Below are 17,681 nucleotides of genomic sequence, written 5' to 3' on the forward strand. Positions count from 1 at the left end.
CCAAATAGCCAAATGTATTTGCATCCTGCATCTAAAAATAGATTTTAGCTCCTAGATAGATTTGCATGGAGAGCGGCCATTGATGCTTTCAGTGTGACTGAATGTGTGAAAACGCTCTGCAAGCTTGTGCATTGTCTTACTCAGTCCGCATCCAAACTAGGATTCATTCCTGGAACTGTTATACAATCTACCTGTGCACCGGATGTGCCACCATCAGTCTTGCACTGTTGACCGGTTGTATCCATGCTAGTGGCATTCAAGAGGCAGCTGGACAACCCTCTGTCAGGGATGCTTTAGGGTGGATTCCTGCATTGAGCAGGGGGTTGGACTCGATGGCCTTGTAGGCCCCTTCCAACTCTGCTATTCTATGATTCTAGTGTTAACCACCCTCACATTGTTCTTTAACTTCAGTCTCCAGTCTGCTTCACATTCACAGAGATAATTCTAATTTCCATTTTTCTTCACCTGGGGAAGCAAAAATATCAAACTTTAAAAGTTGATCTATTAACATTACTATTGAATAAAGTCAGGGCAGGGCATCTGCCTATTTTGCTGAGTAGGCAGGCAATCCATTAAAGCAGCAGTGGGCCACTTTGAAGGGCCCGGGTGCCATTTTTAACCCCCCACCCCAAGGATGGACTCTTGCTGCTGTGCCCCCCCACCCCTGCTAATTTGTCAACAAACCACTGCAGATGCTTCCAAATGCCTTCTGATTGGTAATACTAGGCACCCTCCATCTATAAACATCCCGTTAACTCTTAGCCATTATGTTACCAGGTTAAAGTTGTCATTGATTTCAAAACTAGGGTAAGTGCTTCTCAAAAAAGAATTAAAAAAATTTTTTTTTTAATCATGTCACAATGTATTCAGATTGGAAGAAAGTACTTGCGTGGAGGCCATGTATGAATGACATTTTCTTCCCTCTCATAATACTAGAGCCCAGTGGGGTCCTCCCATGAAGCTGATGGGTGAGAGATTAAGGACATAAAAGGAAGGTCTTCATGTAGCACATAGTTAAATGGTAGAATTCACTACCACAAGATGTGACGGCCACCATTGTGGATGCTTTAGACAAATTCTTGGAGGGGAAGACTATCAATGGCTATTAGCCCTGATGGTTGTACGCTACCTCCACTATGCCTATGAACGCCAGTTGCTGAGGAATGTGAGTGGGAGGGTGCTAATCCACTCAGGTCTTGCTCATGAGTTTCCCATTGACAGCTGGTTGGTGAACGGAATGCTGTACTAGAAGGACCGTTGGTTTGATCCAGCATGCTCTTGTATTCTTATGTAGAGAGGATTTTTCTTTCTATTTTCAATCTATGTCAAATTAAAAAATCATCTGATTTAAACCTCCATTGTCTCTTGTGCCGTCTCTCATCTCCGTCTGGCTTTCCCTTTTGTGGCTCTCTCGCATAGGCAACTCTCCTTTGTCCCACTTTGAGAAATGACTAAAATCACGTCATCCCGTACAAGGAGAGGCCGTAACTCGGTGGCAGAGCGCATCCTTGGCAGACAGATGGTCCCAGGCTCAATCCAGAGAGAAGACTCTTGTCCAAAGCCCTAGGGAGCCACTTCCAGGCAGTGTTAAGCTCAGGATTGGCTCAGGATGCTTCCAGATGAGGCTTCTATGGTGCAATCTCTTTTAACATCCACAGAATTTTACGTGAGTGTCCAAATGTCATCTTCCCTTTGCAGCCATCCCGTGTTTTACGACTGCTTCCGTTTTTGTTTTATTTCTTCCTTCTTTATCTCAAAGGGTGCTTCCAGAAGGAGGGCTCTTATCACTCGCTATCTTCTGTCTTTTCTTCCATAACGGGTTAACGGATTTGTATTTTGTTTTTTCTAGTACAAAAAAAAAAAGACAATTAGCAGTGGGAAGGCTGTAAATGGAGGGATATGTCATCTGGATGCCCCTATTGAAGGCAGTGCCTTCAATAAAAGCCTCACCTGGAAGCACCCACACAATCCCAGAAAGAGACCGGAGGGATCCTTTCCAGTTGGAAGTGTTGGGAGGGATGGGGCTGAAGCAGCCTGTCTGGGGCAGTGGCTCCCTTACCTCTTATCATGCCTGTGTTACTTGCTGTCCTGCTCCTAGCTGAATTATTATATTGTTGTTGTTTACTTATTATTTTCTCTTTTCCATCTTCGGACAAAGTTTCCTCTCCTCGCCCGCCCCTCTCCTTTTGCAGCTTTTTTTGTCTAAGATTGTGAGCCTTGGTTTGGGGGTCTCGCCTTTTTCTGCTTTGGGTTTTTTTTGGGTGTGTGTGTTTGTACAGCACCTGGCGCACATTAAGGGCTTTCGAGAGGGCTTCTCTGTGGTGGCACCACGACTGTGGAATGCCCTCCCCTTGGAGGCCCGATTGGTGCCAACGTTGATTTCATTTCGACGCCAAGTAAAAACACGGCTTTTTAACAAAGCCTTTGATGGTTAAACTCACTGTTTTAACTATTTTAACTGCATGTATTGCTTTTTAAATTATATATTGTTTTAACTTGGATCATGGTTTAATTTGTTTTTAACTGTGCATATTTATTGTTTTATACTGTATGTTTTTATCTGTACGCCGCCCTGAGATCTTAGTGATATAGAGTGGGATATAAATATTTTAAATAAATTAATAATAAGGGCTTTCTGGACTGAGATCTTTCACATCCAAGCGTGTGTCTTTATCAGTCTCTTTTAAAAAAATATTATTTGTTTTAACCTGGTTGTTTTTATTCTGCTGTTCACCGCTCCTAAATCTTTGGTTGTGCAGCGGCATGCAAAGATTGTAAATGAATAATAATAAAACGCATTTGTTTTTTTCCAAAACGCGCCTTCCTCCGGCGGAGCTCGGCGTCTCTCTCTGCCCCGAGGAGACTACATCCCCCAGCAGGCCATGCGCCTCCTCGCAGAACGCGCTTTCGCGTCTCCCCCCTCCCTTTCCGGCTTCCGCGAAAAACTCCATCTCCCGGCAGCCCGCGGGGGCTTCCGAGGCTGCACCCCAGCGGGTGGGGCTGCGCGGGGCACGCCGGGAGCTGTAGTCCCCTGCCGCCCTTCCAAGATGCGCGGCGCTTGCGGAAGGGCTTGGCGAGGGCTGGAGCTGCTGGGCGCGCAGGCAGCGAGGAGGCAGAGCCGGGCCGGGGCGCGAGCCATGGCCGGGGCGGCCGACATGGCGCAGCGGATGGTCTGGGTGGACTTGGAGGTGAGCCGCCCAGCCCATAATAGGCCCCCCGGGGGAGAGCTGCGCCGCCAGCGGGGCAAAAGGTGGTGGTGGTGGGGGGCTCCATCCCATAATACCCGCCGAGGCAGTCTCCTGCAGGGCAAGGTGTGTGGCAGAGGGGCTCTATCCCATAATACCCGCCCAGGCAGTCTCCTGCAGGGCAAGGTGTGTGGCAGAGGGGCTCTATCCCATAATACCCGCCGAGGCGGTCTCCTGCAGGGCAAGGTGTGTGGCAGAGGGGCTCTATCCCATAATACCCGCCCAGGCAGTCTCCTGCAGGGCAAAGTGTGTGGCAGAGGGGCTCCATCCCATAATACCCGCCGAGGCGGTCTCCTGCAGGGCAAGGTGTGTGGCAGAGGGGCTCCATCCCATAATACCCGCCGAGGCGGTCTCCTGCAGGGCAAGGTGTGTGGCAGAGGGGCTCCATCCCATAATACCCGCCGAGGCAGTCTCCTGCGGGGCAAGGTGTGTGGCAGAGGGGCTCTATCCCATAATACCTGCCCAGGCAGTCTCCTGCAGGGCAAGGTGTGTGGCAGAGGGGCTCTATCCCATAATACCCGCCCAGGCAGTCTCCTGCAGGGCAAAGTGTGTGGCAGAGGGGCTCCATCCCATAATACCCGCCGAGGCGGTCTCCTGCAGGGCAAGGTGTGTGGCAGAGGGGCTCCATCCCATAATACCCGCCGAGGCAGTCTCCTGCAGGGCAAGGTGTGTGGCAGAGGGGCTCTATCCCATAATACCCGCCCAGGCAGTCTCCTGCAGGGCAAGGTGTGTGGCAGAGGGGCTCTATCCCATAATACCCGCCCAGGCAGTCTCCTGCAGGGCAAAGTGTGTGGCAGAGGGGCTCCATCCCATAATACCCGCCGAGGCGGTCTCCTGCAGGGCAAGGTGTGTGGCAGAGGGGCTCCATCCCATAATACCCGCCGAGGCAGTCTCCTGCAGGGCAAGGTGTGTGGCAGAGGGGCTGCATCCCATAATACCCGCCCAGGCAGGCTCCTGCAGGGCAAGGTGTGTGGCAGAGGGGCTCCATCCCATAATCACCCCAGAGGGGCTCCATCCCTAATGGCATCCCCCACTCCACACACCCGCCCCCCCACCCGGAGAGGCTCCATCCCGCAATATCTCCTCCAGACCCGCACGGAATAGGCGGGTGCAGAGGGGCTTCTTGGCATACGTATCCCCCCTCCCCAAAAGAGAGAAGAGAAGTGGCGGGGGGGGGGGGGAAGGGGCTCTTCTTAAAACATCCCTCCGGGAGACATACCTGCCATTAAGGTGCCAGGCTACATCCCATAATAATATCTCCCAGGAAACAGGTGCCCTCTAGGCTCTATGCACAGAGGGCGGGATCTCTCCTGTAGTAGTTCCCAGGAAGGAGGGGTGCCCTTTGGGTAGTGTGTGCGTGCCTGGGTGTGTTTGGCATCCCATAGTATCCCCCCTCCAAGAGGCACATGCACCATAGGGTTGTGTGTGGGTGTATGGGGGGTGGGTTGGTTGGGGAAGGGCATATGGGGGGGAAACTTACAAAGTTTGGGGCTCCTCCGCACAGGAGGAAAAGTGATTAAGGGGAGACATGATAGAGGTATACAGAGTTACACGTGGTAAGCCTGTGTACACCAGTTGCTGGGGAATATGGGTGGGATGGTGCAAGGGCACTCATAGAATTATAGAATAGCAGAGTTGGAAGGGGCCTACAAGGCCATTGAGTCCAAACCCCTGCTCAATGCAGGAATCCACCTCAAAGCATGGTTGTCCAGCTGCCTCTTGAAGGCCTCTAGTGTGGGAGAGACCACAACCTCCCTAGGTAACTGATTCCATTGTCATACTGCTCTAACAGTCAGGAAGTTTTTCCTGATGTCCAGCTGGAATCTGGCTTCCTGTCACTTGAGTCCTCCTTGTGGGCTCCTCAGAGGTATCCAGATGCTCCATGGGATGCTGAACGCTCCACTCCCCCTTGGTGACATGGGAACCTTGGGATGTGGAGAATGGGAAGTTCTATCACCTAATCTTGGCCAGACCAGAAACCTGCCTCGGTTGCTCTTACGTTGGCTAAGCAGGGAATGCCAGAGAAAATCATCCCTTGTTTGCGTCTAGCTTCCATAAATCTGCTACACTGTCACCGAACATGAAAGGGTTTTCTTTTAGCCCTTATAGTTAATGTAGTTAAAAGGAATCATCACAGATTTCCCCACACCTTTTACTGACAGCCGGCTGAGCCTCCTGTGGCACTGAGAACCCTAGACCTACCCACAGTTTTCATCTGGTGTTGGCTTGAGGCCCTAAAACTACTGACAACTTAGGACCAGGATACCTGGGAGAGCGCCTTCTCCCTTCCCAACCTGCCCGGTCACTGAGGTCATCCGAGGGCCTGCTCCTGGTGGTTCCACATAGACCCGTCCTCCGATTGGAATCCACCAAGGGAAGAGCCTTCAGCGTGGTGGCCCCCCTCCTGTGGAATTCCCTGCCTCTGGAGGTCAGGCAGGCACCAACCTTGTACTCCTTTCGGCGCCTCCTGAAAACATCTTTATTCCAAGAAGCCTTTCTCTAACATGCAGCCTTGGATTACTGTTATTGCTTCTTTTAAATTTTGTTTTAACTGTTTTTATTCTGTTTTTATTTTCATTTTACATTGTACACCGCTCTGAAATTTTTCAATGGGGAGCGGTATATAAATATTCTAAATAAATAAATAATAATAAATAGATAAGTGCGCTGTTTAAGGATTCCTGCATCAAGGGATGTCGCCGTCGCACCAGGCACTTTCCCCATTTCTCTAAAACTGGGTTTGGGACAATTCTTCTGAATTAATTTTCTAGCTCTCTGTGAAATTGACACTCCCATTTCCCCCCCTCCCCATTTCCAGTCTGCGGTGATGCCTGTTTAACCTAAGACTCGTAGGGTGTTTAGGGCACACCGCAAAAGGATTCAGATGTACTTTTGCTAGCACGCAAGTGGAACAGAAAGATTTTCATGATATCTGCCGCTTGTTAACTTTTTTGCCTTTGTTACAGATGACTGGACTGGACATTGAGAAGGACGAAATAATTGAGATGGCCTGTCTCATCACAGATTCAGACTTGAACGTCTTGGCTGAGGTAGGTTGCAGTTTTGCACTGCTTTGGTGCCGGCTAAATGTCAGCTAACCAACCATGAGAGAAGCCTTCCTGCTGGGAATGTCCTTATACTGCATTCTTTGTAGGCAGCTGGTTGATGAAAAGGCCTTTTTACACATGCAGTTTCCAGATGTTTCTAGCCTGGGAAATGAATGTCAGCTTGGCGCTAGAAACTTGAAGGTGGACTCAATCATGGATGCTTCCTGTTGTCATCCAGCCTAAAAGTTCATCTGTTTTTCAGTTGATGAACATTGATGAGCAGGGGGTTGGACTTGATGGCCTTGTAGGCCCCTTCCAACTCTGCTATTTTATGAGTCTATGACTTGTAGCTAACTTATTGTGTTCCTTTTCTACATCATTGTCCGTTATGTCTGAAACTCCCACCCCACCCTGAACATCTGCCTGATTCCTTAGTCCACACTCCCTATTCTTATTAAGCTTAAATATGTGAAATTGAAATAAATGTATATTCTTCCGCTATTTACCTCTTCCCTCAGTTTACTTCTAGAAGTCTGTCCTCTTAAGCTGACAAGTATTACCCAGAGGACCTTCTCCTCTGCTGCTCCCAGACTGTGGAATGGCCTGCCGGAGGACACTCGTCAACTTAATAGTCTTTTAGCATTTAAGAAAGCTATAAAGACTGATCTATTCTGGCAGGCCTACCCAGTGGAATTTTAGGATGTTTTTATGATGTTTTAATAATATATATTATGTTTTGTATTCAGTTTTATGTATTTTATACTTATTGTTGTTTCCTGCCTCGATCCAAATGGAGAGGTGGGTAAGAAATATTATTATTATTATTATTATTATTATTATTATTATTATTATTATTGTGCTTTGTAAAGCATTATGCACTATATAAACAATAACTAATTAACTGGCCAGGCAGTTTATTGGTTATTTGTTATCATAATGATTGATTACTCTAGATGGCCGCTGTGTGAATTATAATGCTGGACTAGATAGACCTTTGGTTTGAATTCAGTAGAGCTTTTCTGATGTCCTTCTGTAAAGGGCTTCTTAGCTGGAGGAGGAATAACAGCCTCTGCTCTGGGTGAAATCATGCTCTGCTCATCACGGTTCTTACATCTGTGGTGAAAGTAAGCTGGTACAGTCAGAGACGCTAGTGCCCATATAAGGCTTTGCAAGGATACCCACTGCCGTAGGCTTTACAGGTTCTGTGGGGAAAACCCTTCTGGAACATTTGCTCAAAACGCTGCAAAGGAGGCGTGTCGGGAATGCATGAAGGACAATATAGGTGCAGACGGTCGGGCTTCTGCGGGAGCCATGACAAAACAAGCCCTGGAAAGAAGGTTTTAGGTGTATGAGAAGGCAGGCTTTAGTGGTGAAGGAAAGACACTGTGCATGTATAGATATACTTCATAATTCTCCTTCTTATCGGGGTGCTATATGGATGTGGTGTAGTGGCTAGAGTGTTGGCCTGGGAGTCGGGAGATCCGGGTTCTAGTCCCCACTTGGCCATGGAAACCCACTGGGTGACTTTGGGCCAGTCACAGACTCTCAGCCCAGCGTACCTCACAGGGTTGTTGTTGTGAGGATAAAATGCAGAGGTGGAGGATTATGTACGCCGCTTTGGGTTCCTTGGAGGAAAAAAGGCAGCATATAAATGCATTAATAATAACAATTTATTGCAGGCAATAGACCATTCCAACTGAAGTTACATACAAAAACACTTAGCGTACAGTTAGCTATTAAAAAGACAAGTAATCATAGAGAATCCAATATAAATGGCCAAGTTCAAAAACTTGGCCACTTGCTTGGTGATTGATTTGTCTGTCTTCCAAAGTAATAGGGATATTAAGAATTCAGTTGGGTGACCAGGAAAAGGTTGTAAAATGGGGTTCAGGAGATCATTCGTAGCCCATTGATAAAATCTGCAGGACAGTAACACGTGTGATACGGTTTCCACCTCAGTATTTTTACAGGGACCGCATCTGTTGGGCAGTGGGATTTTGTTGTATCTGCCATCTAAAAGTTTAGAGGGAAGGACGTTAAGTCTGGCTAGTGAGAATGCTCTCCTGTATTTGGGGATTGTTAACCAGTGTGGGTAGGGCATCCCGTCTTTGCAAAAGGAGACTGATAGGCCTAGGGACTGGGGGGGAGCGTGGACCCTGAGCAGCACTCTGAAGGTCTTGCATGTCTATATTGAGCAGCCTCTGTTTCACTATTGATATGGCACTAGCTAGATCCCTTGATATTAACATGGGGGATGAAAGCCCTACTGAGTTGATTCTGCTTGTCATGTGTTTAAAGCGAGGTGTGGCTGCAATAGCAAGCCCAGTGAGAATTGCAAGAGGCTTCCCCTCCCCTGGCTTGAGGACATAAATGGGCCACTGCCTTCAGGCCAGGCCAGGGCATGGTCTGAGGTTGCAGGAGGCAGCCATCTTGCTAAAGTTCAGCAGGTCTGGGTCCGATCAGTGCTTGGAGGGGAGACCAGCTGGGAACCACACGTAGCCACTTGGAGTTTCATGATGGAAGGCATGTTTGAAATAAATATAATAATAATACATTTTAATATAATAAAATAGACACAGGAAGCTATCTTATACAGAGTCAGACCCTTAGTCTATCTAGCCAAGTTGACAGCATTGACTGACAGCTGCTTTCCAGGGTTTCAGACAGGATTCCCCCCCCCCCAGCCCCACTTGGAGATGCCGGCGATGGGACTTAGTACCTTCTGCCCACAACGCAGACGCTTTACCAACTGAGCTATGACCCCTCCCCAAAGATATAACGCTACCTTTCAAATACATGCATTGCAATGATACGATGTTATTTCTCATTTTTCTCTCTTTATTTGCTGACAGGGTCCCAACCTGATCATAAACCAGCCAGATGAGCTGCTAGACGGCATGTCAGAATGGTGCAAAGAGCATCATGGGAAGGTAAAAGGCTCTCTGGGTTTGTTGTAGCATTTTTGGGGTGGGGGAGGGTCTTTACAATTCCACGCCAAATCTTTTCTTGCAGCCCCAGTTTATGTTTCCTTTTGCCCCTCTCCCCTTCCTCAAACTATTGCTTCTGAAAAGAACCCTCCATATTGATCCCATTCATGCAAACATGCCTGTGTTTGCCTAACTGACTCAGCAGCATAATGTATCATTTAGCATAATGTTTGAACTTCCCAGGTTCCTAATTAAGACCTTTTTAACCAGCACTGGGGAGCTTCCAGATGGGGGGGAGGGCTCCTAGCGCCGTGTGCAGTGTCCTGTCTCTCAGAAACGCTTGTGTTTTCGATGGGAGGCAAATGAAGAGGCTTGCTAATAGGGGTGTGATCCGCTCCGATTAGGAGCGTAGAAGCAGTAGCGGATTGGCCTGCTCCGCCTTACCCAGAGGCGGAGTAGGAGCGGACCGTGGACCCCTAGAAGCAAGGCGAAGAGAAGCGGCCATTTTCGGAGCGCTCCGGTTTCCGCAGAGCGCTCCGATCGCCATCTTGAAAACATTTCGCCATAGGATTGCATTGCGGCAAATAATCGTGGATAACTACGTTCTTTTTGAAGCTATCGTTCTGGAAATTCTTGTGCTCAGAGAGTCGTGGATGGGGGTCATTTTGAGACCACTCTCACCTCTCTGCGTCGTGCGGGTCGCGTGCTATATTTTTTTGAAAATCGGGTCAACCGCACGGCTCAAACGGCGTTTTCGGCTTTTCGCCCATAGGATTGCATTGAGGGAAAGACTCGGGCATAACTGGGTTGGTTTTTAAGCTATCGTTCTGAAAATTCTTGTGCTCAGAGAGTCGTGGATGGGGGTCATTTTGAGACTACTCTCAACTTTCTGCGTCCTGTGGTTCACGTGCAATATTTTTTTAAAAATCGGGGTTTGGGTTTTTTTTTGTTTTTTTTGAAGCGATGACAGGCACTTTCAACTCCCAATCCTGATGAGAATTGATCACCTCAGAAAGCATCATCCTCCAATCCCAGCGTTGGAGGGGGGACTAAGGCAGACCCACCCTGAGAGCTTTCTGTTTTGTGTCTATTTGTGGGTTGGCGTTCATGGAGAGAGGGTCTACTTACTTAGCTAGCTGCTGCTGTGTACTTTGGAGATAGATTCGGATAGATTTAGTTTGGCGTGTGTGTGTGTGTTTGTTTGCTTCTTTCTGACTTATAGCTTAGTTTGCCTTGTGTTTTTCCCTTACTTTGATTTAATATAAACTTTACTTTTAAATTTTGGAGTGTGTGTTTGGTGGGTTGGTTGGTTGTTCCCCCCCCTTCCCTTTCTTAAAGCCTGACTGTGTTCCTGCTTTTTTGAAAGCTTTCTTTTGAAAGCATACACACACTTCTTGTCCCATTTCCCTACATTTATTAGTAATATTCTTAAACATATTATTATATTCTTTTACATATTCTTAGTAGTATATTAGTATATTCTCATACATATTATTAGTAGTATTAATATTTTATTCTTCTTATACATAGTAGTAGTGTTTGGTTGGTTCTTTTCCCCCCTCCCCTCTCTTAAATCCTGATTGTGTTTCCTTCTATCTATATACAAAAAATTACCAAAAAATACCAAAAAAAAATTATTCTCTTTTTCTTCTCTGTGTAACTTTGACTGAGTGTGCTGCTTTTGTGAAGTGCAACAGGCAGCCACAGATTGAGCATTTTGGGGAAAGCATACACACACTTCTTGTCCCATTTCCCTACATTTATTAGTAATATTCTTAAACATATTATTATATTCTTTTACATATTCTTAGTAGTATATATTCTCATACATATTATTATTAGTATAATATTTTAGTCTTCTTATACAGCATACACACTTCTTGTCCCATTTCCCTACATTTAAACATATTATATTCTTCTTATACATATTCTTAGTAGTACCTTATACATATTATTAGTAGTATTAATATTTTATTAGTCATCATGAAAAGAGGGAGCAGGCGTGCTGAAAGCAGCAAGGCTCAGGCTGGCACCAGTAAGCAGGCTGCCTCTCCAGCTGTGAAAATCAAACAGGCAACTCCTTGGCTGACTGCTCCAAAACAGAAGCAGGACAAGCAGCAGGCAGAGCCACTCTCTTCTACAACTTGTGCCCGGCGTTCTCTTTTTGAGGGTGGGAATGGGAAAAGTGCCCCTTTGCAAGAGGCCGTTGGCAGCCTGCCTGCCTGCCTTCCCTCCCTTCTCCCCTTCCCGCCTTGCAGGGGTGGTGTATGTGTCTTGCTTTGACTCAGGGGAGAAGTCCTTCCTGCGCTCACTTAGACTTTATCAAGTTCAATAATCCATTTTTCAAATGTGCAAGAAGATTTAGGGTTATCTCGTGGCATGTTGGGATTTCCTTGGAACTGGCCCCATTGAGCTGTCTGCATTGCAACTTTAAATCCCTGACATACTGGAGTGCCCGATTTTCAAAACTTCCCCAACATCAGGGGATGATGGGATTGCCTTGAAACTTGGCATCCATGTGGACACATGGGTAAGCTGTCCTGGTGCCGAGTTTGAGGTTTCTAACGTGCAAATTGACATAGTTGTAGAATGGGACTTGATTTGGGGTGCCAAAAATCAGGGGATGATGGGATTGCCTTGAGTCTGGGCGTCCATGTGGACACGTGGATAAGCTGTCCTGGTGCCGAGTTTGAGGTTTCTAACATGCAAATTGACGGAGCTATCCCAAGGGGTGTGAATGGGGTGCCCGATTTTCAAAAATTTGCCAAAAATCAGGGGATGATGGGATTTGCTTGAAACTTGGCGTGCGTGTGTATACGTCCATGAGGTGTCATGGTGCTAAACGTGAGGTTTCTAACTTGAACAGAAAAAAAGTTGTATACTTTTTTAGCTTTCAGTGCAACCCTATGGGGGGGGAAAACGGAGCTCCGGAGCTCCGAGCGGAGCGGAGCGGAAGTGGGCGGAGCGGGGGCGGGGCGAAGCGGGCCGCTCCGAAAATGGCGGATCTCTAAGTGAAGCGGAGCGGGGGGTCCGTGCACACCCCTACTTGCTAAGTAATCTACAAAGCTTTTATTAAGCAAGAAACGTCTCTTTAACTTGAATAGAACTTGAATAGCGTCTACTTCTTTGAAACGACTCCTTAGGCAAAACTATGCAAACTAAGAAAGACAATTGTCCGTTCAAGAAGAGAAGGAAGTTACTTCTCAAATGCCCTTAACTTCAGAGCGCCTGGTGCGGAGGCAGGTTCTGGTATAATCGAACTGACTTTCTCACACCTTCCTTCCGCCCTGTGCGTTTTCGCTTCTGGCGGACCCTAGCATCAGCTAGCTTGTTGGGACACTCTCCTCCGGAAGAAACCTCACTTTCCACTGGGTGTGTAGGATTTGGTCTTGTGGAGATAAGCTCTGGAGAGCGCTGACGCCCAGCTGGGGAATCGCCCGTGAGAGCTTCCTCCCCCACTGGTACAGGCTGGCTGGTGTCTGGCGCTGCGTCTTCTAGTTCTGAATCTGATTCTGATTGATTACCTGAAACACCTTCTCCCGAAACAGGGGCAGTAGAGCTAGACATGACATGCAGCTGTTCCGTCTCCATTATAGATTTTCCACAGTACTAGAAAAGGCAGAAAAAACGACAGGAAAACATGGGAAAGTCACAGGTGGGAGACGTCACTGTCTGGACCCCCTGTATAATTCCATGAGTGAGGCTAGGTGTAAAAAGCCTTACCTGGAGGGACCGGTGATCTTAATTCTTTTTCTTGCAGAAAATTGCTGCATTGTTTGGTTGGGATTTGAGGCTGGGGAGCTTTTACTTGTGCATTGACAGCATGTGTGAGTTGGGGGCTGTAGAGGTTTGTGTGCTAAAGGAGGCAGAACATTTCACACAGAAGGGATGGGAGTGGGTTTTCTTCGTGCCGGAAAGCAGGTATGGAGCCCCGTCCCTTCTGGAGCACTGAAAGGGTTGGAGCAAAAGTGGTGACCAAAGAAAGACCTGATGGAGGTGTATCCAAGGAGAGTTATCTCATGGAACTGATTGGCAGGACGTTCAGGATAGACAGAAGGGAGTTTTTGTTCGTACCAGGTGTGATCAATCCACAGAAGTCTGTTTCATAAGGTGTGATGGAGACCAGTACGTTAGAGGGCTTTAAAGTGGGAGATCAGACACATGGATGCAGGAGAAGATGTCTGTAGATTACTCCAAGTCATCATGGTGGCTTTATGCAATCTCCAGGTTTGGAGTGGCCGTGCCTCTGAATCCCAGTTTCTGGGCGCAATAGTGGGAAAAGGCCGTTGTCCCCATGTCCTGCTGGTGGGCTTCACAGAGGCAACTGGTTGGCGCTGCAGGAAATCCAATCCTGGATGAGATGGTCCTTTGGTCAGATCCAGCCGGGCTCTTCCTGCGGTCTTGTGTTCTTCTGTAGCTTCCCCAGGATGAGCTTCCATTATCCTCTGGGGACTTGGGGGTCCTCTTTCCACTGGGCCAATCCCTCTCCTTTCGCCTATTCCCCTGGAGCTGGTTTCTCTGCTCAGCTGGCCTCTCCCCTCCCAGATCTTCCTGGATGCCCTCGGCCTCCTTCTGCCCCCCTTTCTTTGTCCTTTCATGGTGCCCCACCCTCTGCTTGGTTGTCCTTAGTTCCGCCCCACCCTTATGCTGGGGCATATTTTTAGCCGCAGGAACTGTCGCCCCTTGGATAAACGCCCCTCAGGTATTGATTCCCACATTATGTTGGGTGGATTTCGTCTCTGTGGTGCGCGAGCCACACAGTGTAATTTTCTCTTGTTCTCCTTGCAGTCTGGCCTTACGAAGGCCGTGAGAGAGAGCACCATCTCACTCCGCCAAGCCGAGTATGAATTTTTGTCTTTCGTCCGACAGCAGACCCCGCCGGGACTCTGCCCGCTCGCAGGTTAGAGTTTGAGACGTTTCACTGAGTTTCTGCACTTTTATTATTTCACAGTGTTTGTCGCCCTGCTTTTCCGCAAAAGGCGCTCAAGGCAGCGAACGGACCGAGACTGTGTCCAAGCAAACAGCTTCCAAAAACACTTACAGGCATTAAAAATCACCCTAAAATCTTCAAATCCTTATTCGTTTAATTTAAATTAAAACTCCTCTGAAGATTAGCATCAGGCCGTATGATAAGAGCCAGGGTGGTTTCATGGTTGGCGTGTTGGGACTGGGGAGACCCGGGTTCTAGTCCCCACTCGGCCATGAAGCTCACGGGGCGACATCTGGCCAGCCACTGACTCTCAGCCTAACCAACCTCACAAGGTTGTTGTGAGAATAAAACGGAGAGTGTTGGAGCCACTTTGGGCTCCCTGGAGGAAAAGTGGGATATAAGTGTAACAAACAAGTAAATAAGGGGTGCTCATCCCTCTCCTCTCCCCAAAACCCCATCAGTCTTAGCCAGCATGACCAGTCATGAGGGAGGATGGGATTTGAAGGCCAAAATATCACCAGGGCCATAAGTGCCCCCCCCCTTGCAATATGGGGCTAAGGATACCAGCCTTCCTTAAAGGGTTGTTATAAGGATTCCTGTGATGTACGTGACATGCCTTGAACAGGGTCTCAAGGTTTAAGCTCACTGAGTCTAGCCAGCATCCCGCAGCAGGCTGCGTGTCGGAGGGGATCAAACAGTGGCCTGCAAAGCATTCCCCAACTCCCCAACCCACTCACCCCACCCCCGGTGATCTGCAAATCCGACTTTGATGGCACAAACACAATTGGTCCTTTTGAATCCCTTTTAGGAAACTCGGTTCACGCGGACAAGAAGTTTCTGGACAAGTACATGCCACAGTTCATGAAACATCTCCACTACCGGATCATTGATGTCAGCACCGTCAAAGAGCTGTGCAGGTTCATAATGACACTGCATCAAAGGGAGGACATTGGCGGGGCTTGGAGCGGGGAGGGGAGCGCGGGGAGCACTGGGATTCACAGAGCACAGCTGGAGCATTGGGAGACCCACGTGGTGAATGGAAGCAGCAGCCCAGGCGGGAATCTTGCAGGCATTTCGTATAACGTAGCAACACCGTGAACGCCTAGAATTAAAACTACATTCAGTTTTACAGTCACACATTATATTTACATATGTTTTGTATTTACTTTAGCATGTTTTTCTTCCATTCAGGTTCTTAAGTATTACAGATTTTTTGTTTGTTTGTTTAAAAGTGGGAAATATTTTTTCTGCCACGTTCAGGACTAGAACCTTAATTTTAAAAAAAGGGGTTCATGTTCCCGGGCTGCTTCTTTGTCCCCAGTCTCTTTTATACTGGCGGCGTCTCCAAACTCCTGCCTCTGAGGGGTTCTTCCACGTGGCATCTGCTGTATTTGGTAATTACGTTGAGTTTTAGACCGTTGAAATTGAAACTTGTTCTGCCTGTGCAGGCGCTGGTATCCAGAAGACTATGAGTTTGCTCCAAAGAAAGCCGCTTCTCATAGGTAAGATGAATAAACCTTTCAAACTGAGCCTGTCTGGCCGTAAAGATCTAGGACTCGTTTTATAAAGTTGGCTGTAATCTTATTTTTATGTAGCTGTCAAATTCAGGTTTCAGCACGGCATCAAAACCTTGCTATAACATCCTGCTCCTTAGTGGAAGGAGACCCTGTAAAGACCAGCAAGAATTGGCTCCGTTTCCAGAGTTAATTTTTATGAGAAAACTACCACGAGCCGAGGGTTGGGGTGCTTGGGGAATTATGGGATGGACTCACCCTGATCCGCACCCCCCAGAATAATGTACACATGGAAATTTCACTGTCCAGTGGGATGTTGTCCTTCCCAAGCATTCCGTTGCCATTCTTGACTCAAAAAAACTGTATCAAAGTAACGTTTAAAAGGTGCGTTTTGAGACAAAATGCACTTAGGGATTTGTTTTCAAATGCACACTTAAATCTGCATTTTCATGCATACTTTGAAAAATAAATAAATTGCAGTTTAATGCAGAAGTGGGATGGAAGAACGTTCTAGAAGAAGACAGGAGAAAGTGACATGGCCGTCCATAAGTGAGAAGGTCCTCCATGTACTTCCTTGTAGTCACAAGTGTACCCCCAAGCAGTGGAAGTGATGTACAATTGCAAGGGGATCCTTTCCATTGACATTAGCTTTGAAGACCCCCCACCCCGGGCTCCGTTTCCCCCCCATCCCCCCGGGCTCCGTTCCCCCCCTCTTTCCACCCTGCCCTGATGGCCGTAGCGCTCCTGTGGAGCTCTGCGCGCCATTCGGCACTTTCCCCAGATACTTGTGAGTAAATGCCGTAGCCGGGAAAAGCGGCGGAACGGGCTACACGCCCGGGGTCCCGGGCTGAGCCCAAGACCACGGGAAATACTGGGACACAACCAGTGCCGGTTATCCCAGGCCAAGGGAGGGTTACCCGTGCCTGAGCCCAGGATCCCCTGTGCGTCATCTGGACGCACAGGGGCCGGCCAGGGGTTCTCACCGGGCTACCCCGTCGTCTAGCAAGGCCCTTAGTATTTTTGTGGCTTTTTCTGTTCACTCCTGCTTGTCCCTTAGAATCTTCGAACAGCATTTCATGCATTTCTCTCTTGCTCGTTCTGTGTCTTTGAGTTGAATTTGGGCTGGTTGGTTGTCTTCAGAATAATGCTTTAACTGCACGTATAGAATAGAAGGTGCATGAGGAGACTAACACATATATATATATATATTAAAAATAATAATAGATGGAGCTTTGAGAGTGGGAGAAATATAAGAAAGTGGCCAGAACACGGGATGTTATGATACCTTTGTTTAGGCAAGCGTACAAGCCATCATAGTACGCTGTGATGTTCTGACATTCAGCTCTGGAGCAGAGCATATGGAATTGTGCCAGCTATTTGCAGCATTTTGGGGTACAAAATCATAAAAAAGATCCCTTCAAGTTTAGCCAAGGTTTGTATTTAGGGCCGAATTGCGCATGATATAAGGTTTTCTTTTTAAACTATTATTAACTTCTCCTGAATTCTCTTTAGAGCCCTTGATGACATCAGGGAGAGTATCAAAGAGCTTCAGTTCTACAGAAATAACATCTTCAAAAGGAAAGCAGACGAAAAAAAAAGAAAATTAGTGGAAAATGGTGAAAACGAGAAGTCCGCCAGTTGATCGTGCAGGCTCGTTCTAGCAAAAGCACAAAAGCCCCCGGGGTGTGGGTGGGTGTGTGGAGGGGGCGGAGAGGGCGCCTCCTGCCCCTTTCAGTTCACTGTTGGTTAAGGCAGTGGCTCCTTTCTGTTACTTTGCTTCCTCAGAGTTAACTATGCCTGAATACCAGACGGGCATTGATGGGTTTCCGGTGTTTGGGCTGTGGGCCAGTGCCGTTAAACTTCAACAGCTGTTTGATTCCAAAGTCCAGTGTTAACTTTTTGTTTGGTTTTAGGCCACCCTCTTTTGTTACAGAATAAAGAGCCGGTCTGGCTGGAAGAGTTTTGCTTCTTCCTTGCCTTCCGTTGTGCTTCTGCTGTGCTTTTCCTGGAACTCCTCC

General features: G+C 47.7%; 1 protein-coding gene across 2 annotated transcripts in view; it reads left to right on the forward strand.

Moving 5' to 3' along the window:
- The window catches only part of REXO2 (RNA exonuclease 2), a 261,646-nt gene extending 244,026 nt beyond the window's left edge, over window positions 1–17,620 (forward strand). Inside the window, exons 2-8 of one of the 2 annotated variants that reach the window (XM_063139188.1) lie at window positions 3,110–3,188; window positions 6,212–6,295; window positions 9,145–9,222; window positions 14,008–14,119; window positions 14,958–15,066; window positions 15,598–15,651; window positions 17,176–17,620. In XM_063139188.1, coding sequence (XP_062995258.1) covers window positions 3,138–3,188; window positions 6,212–6,295; window positions 9,145–9,222; window positions 14,008–14,119; window positions 14,958–15,066; window positions 15,598–15,651; window positions 17,176–17,305 — 618 coding nt within the window. In that variant the 5' untranslated portion in view covers window positions 3,110–3,137 and the 3' untranslated portion in view covers window positions 17,306–17,620. Of the gene's footprint in view, window positions 1–3,043; window positions 3,189–6,211; window positions 6,296–9,144; window positions 9,223–14,007; window positions 14,120–14,957; window positions 15,067–15,597; window positions 15,652–17,175 lie in introns of those variants that run through there. The other variant, XM_063139186.1, reaches the window with a different exon arrangement.
- The last annotated feature ends 61 nt before the right edge of the window (window positions 17,621–17,681 follow it).

Source organism: Elgaria multicarinata, chromosome 12, assembly GCF_023053635.1.
Source record: "Elgaria multicarinata webbii isolate HBS135686 ecotype San Diego chromosome 12, rElgMul1.1.pri, whole genome shotgun sequence".
Classification (NCBI taxonomy): domain Eukaryota; kingdom Metazoa; phylum Chordata; class Lepidosauria; order Squamata; family Anguidae; genus Elgaria; species Elgaria multicarinata.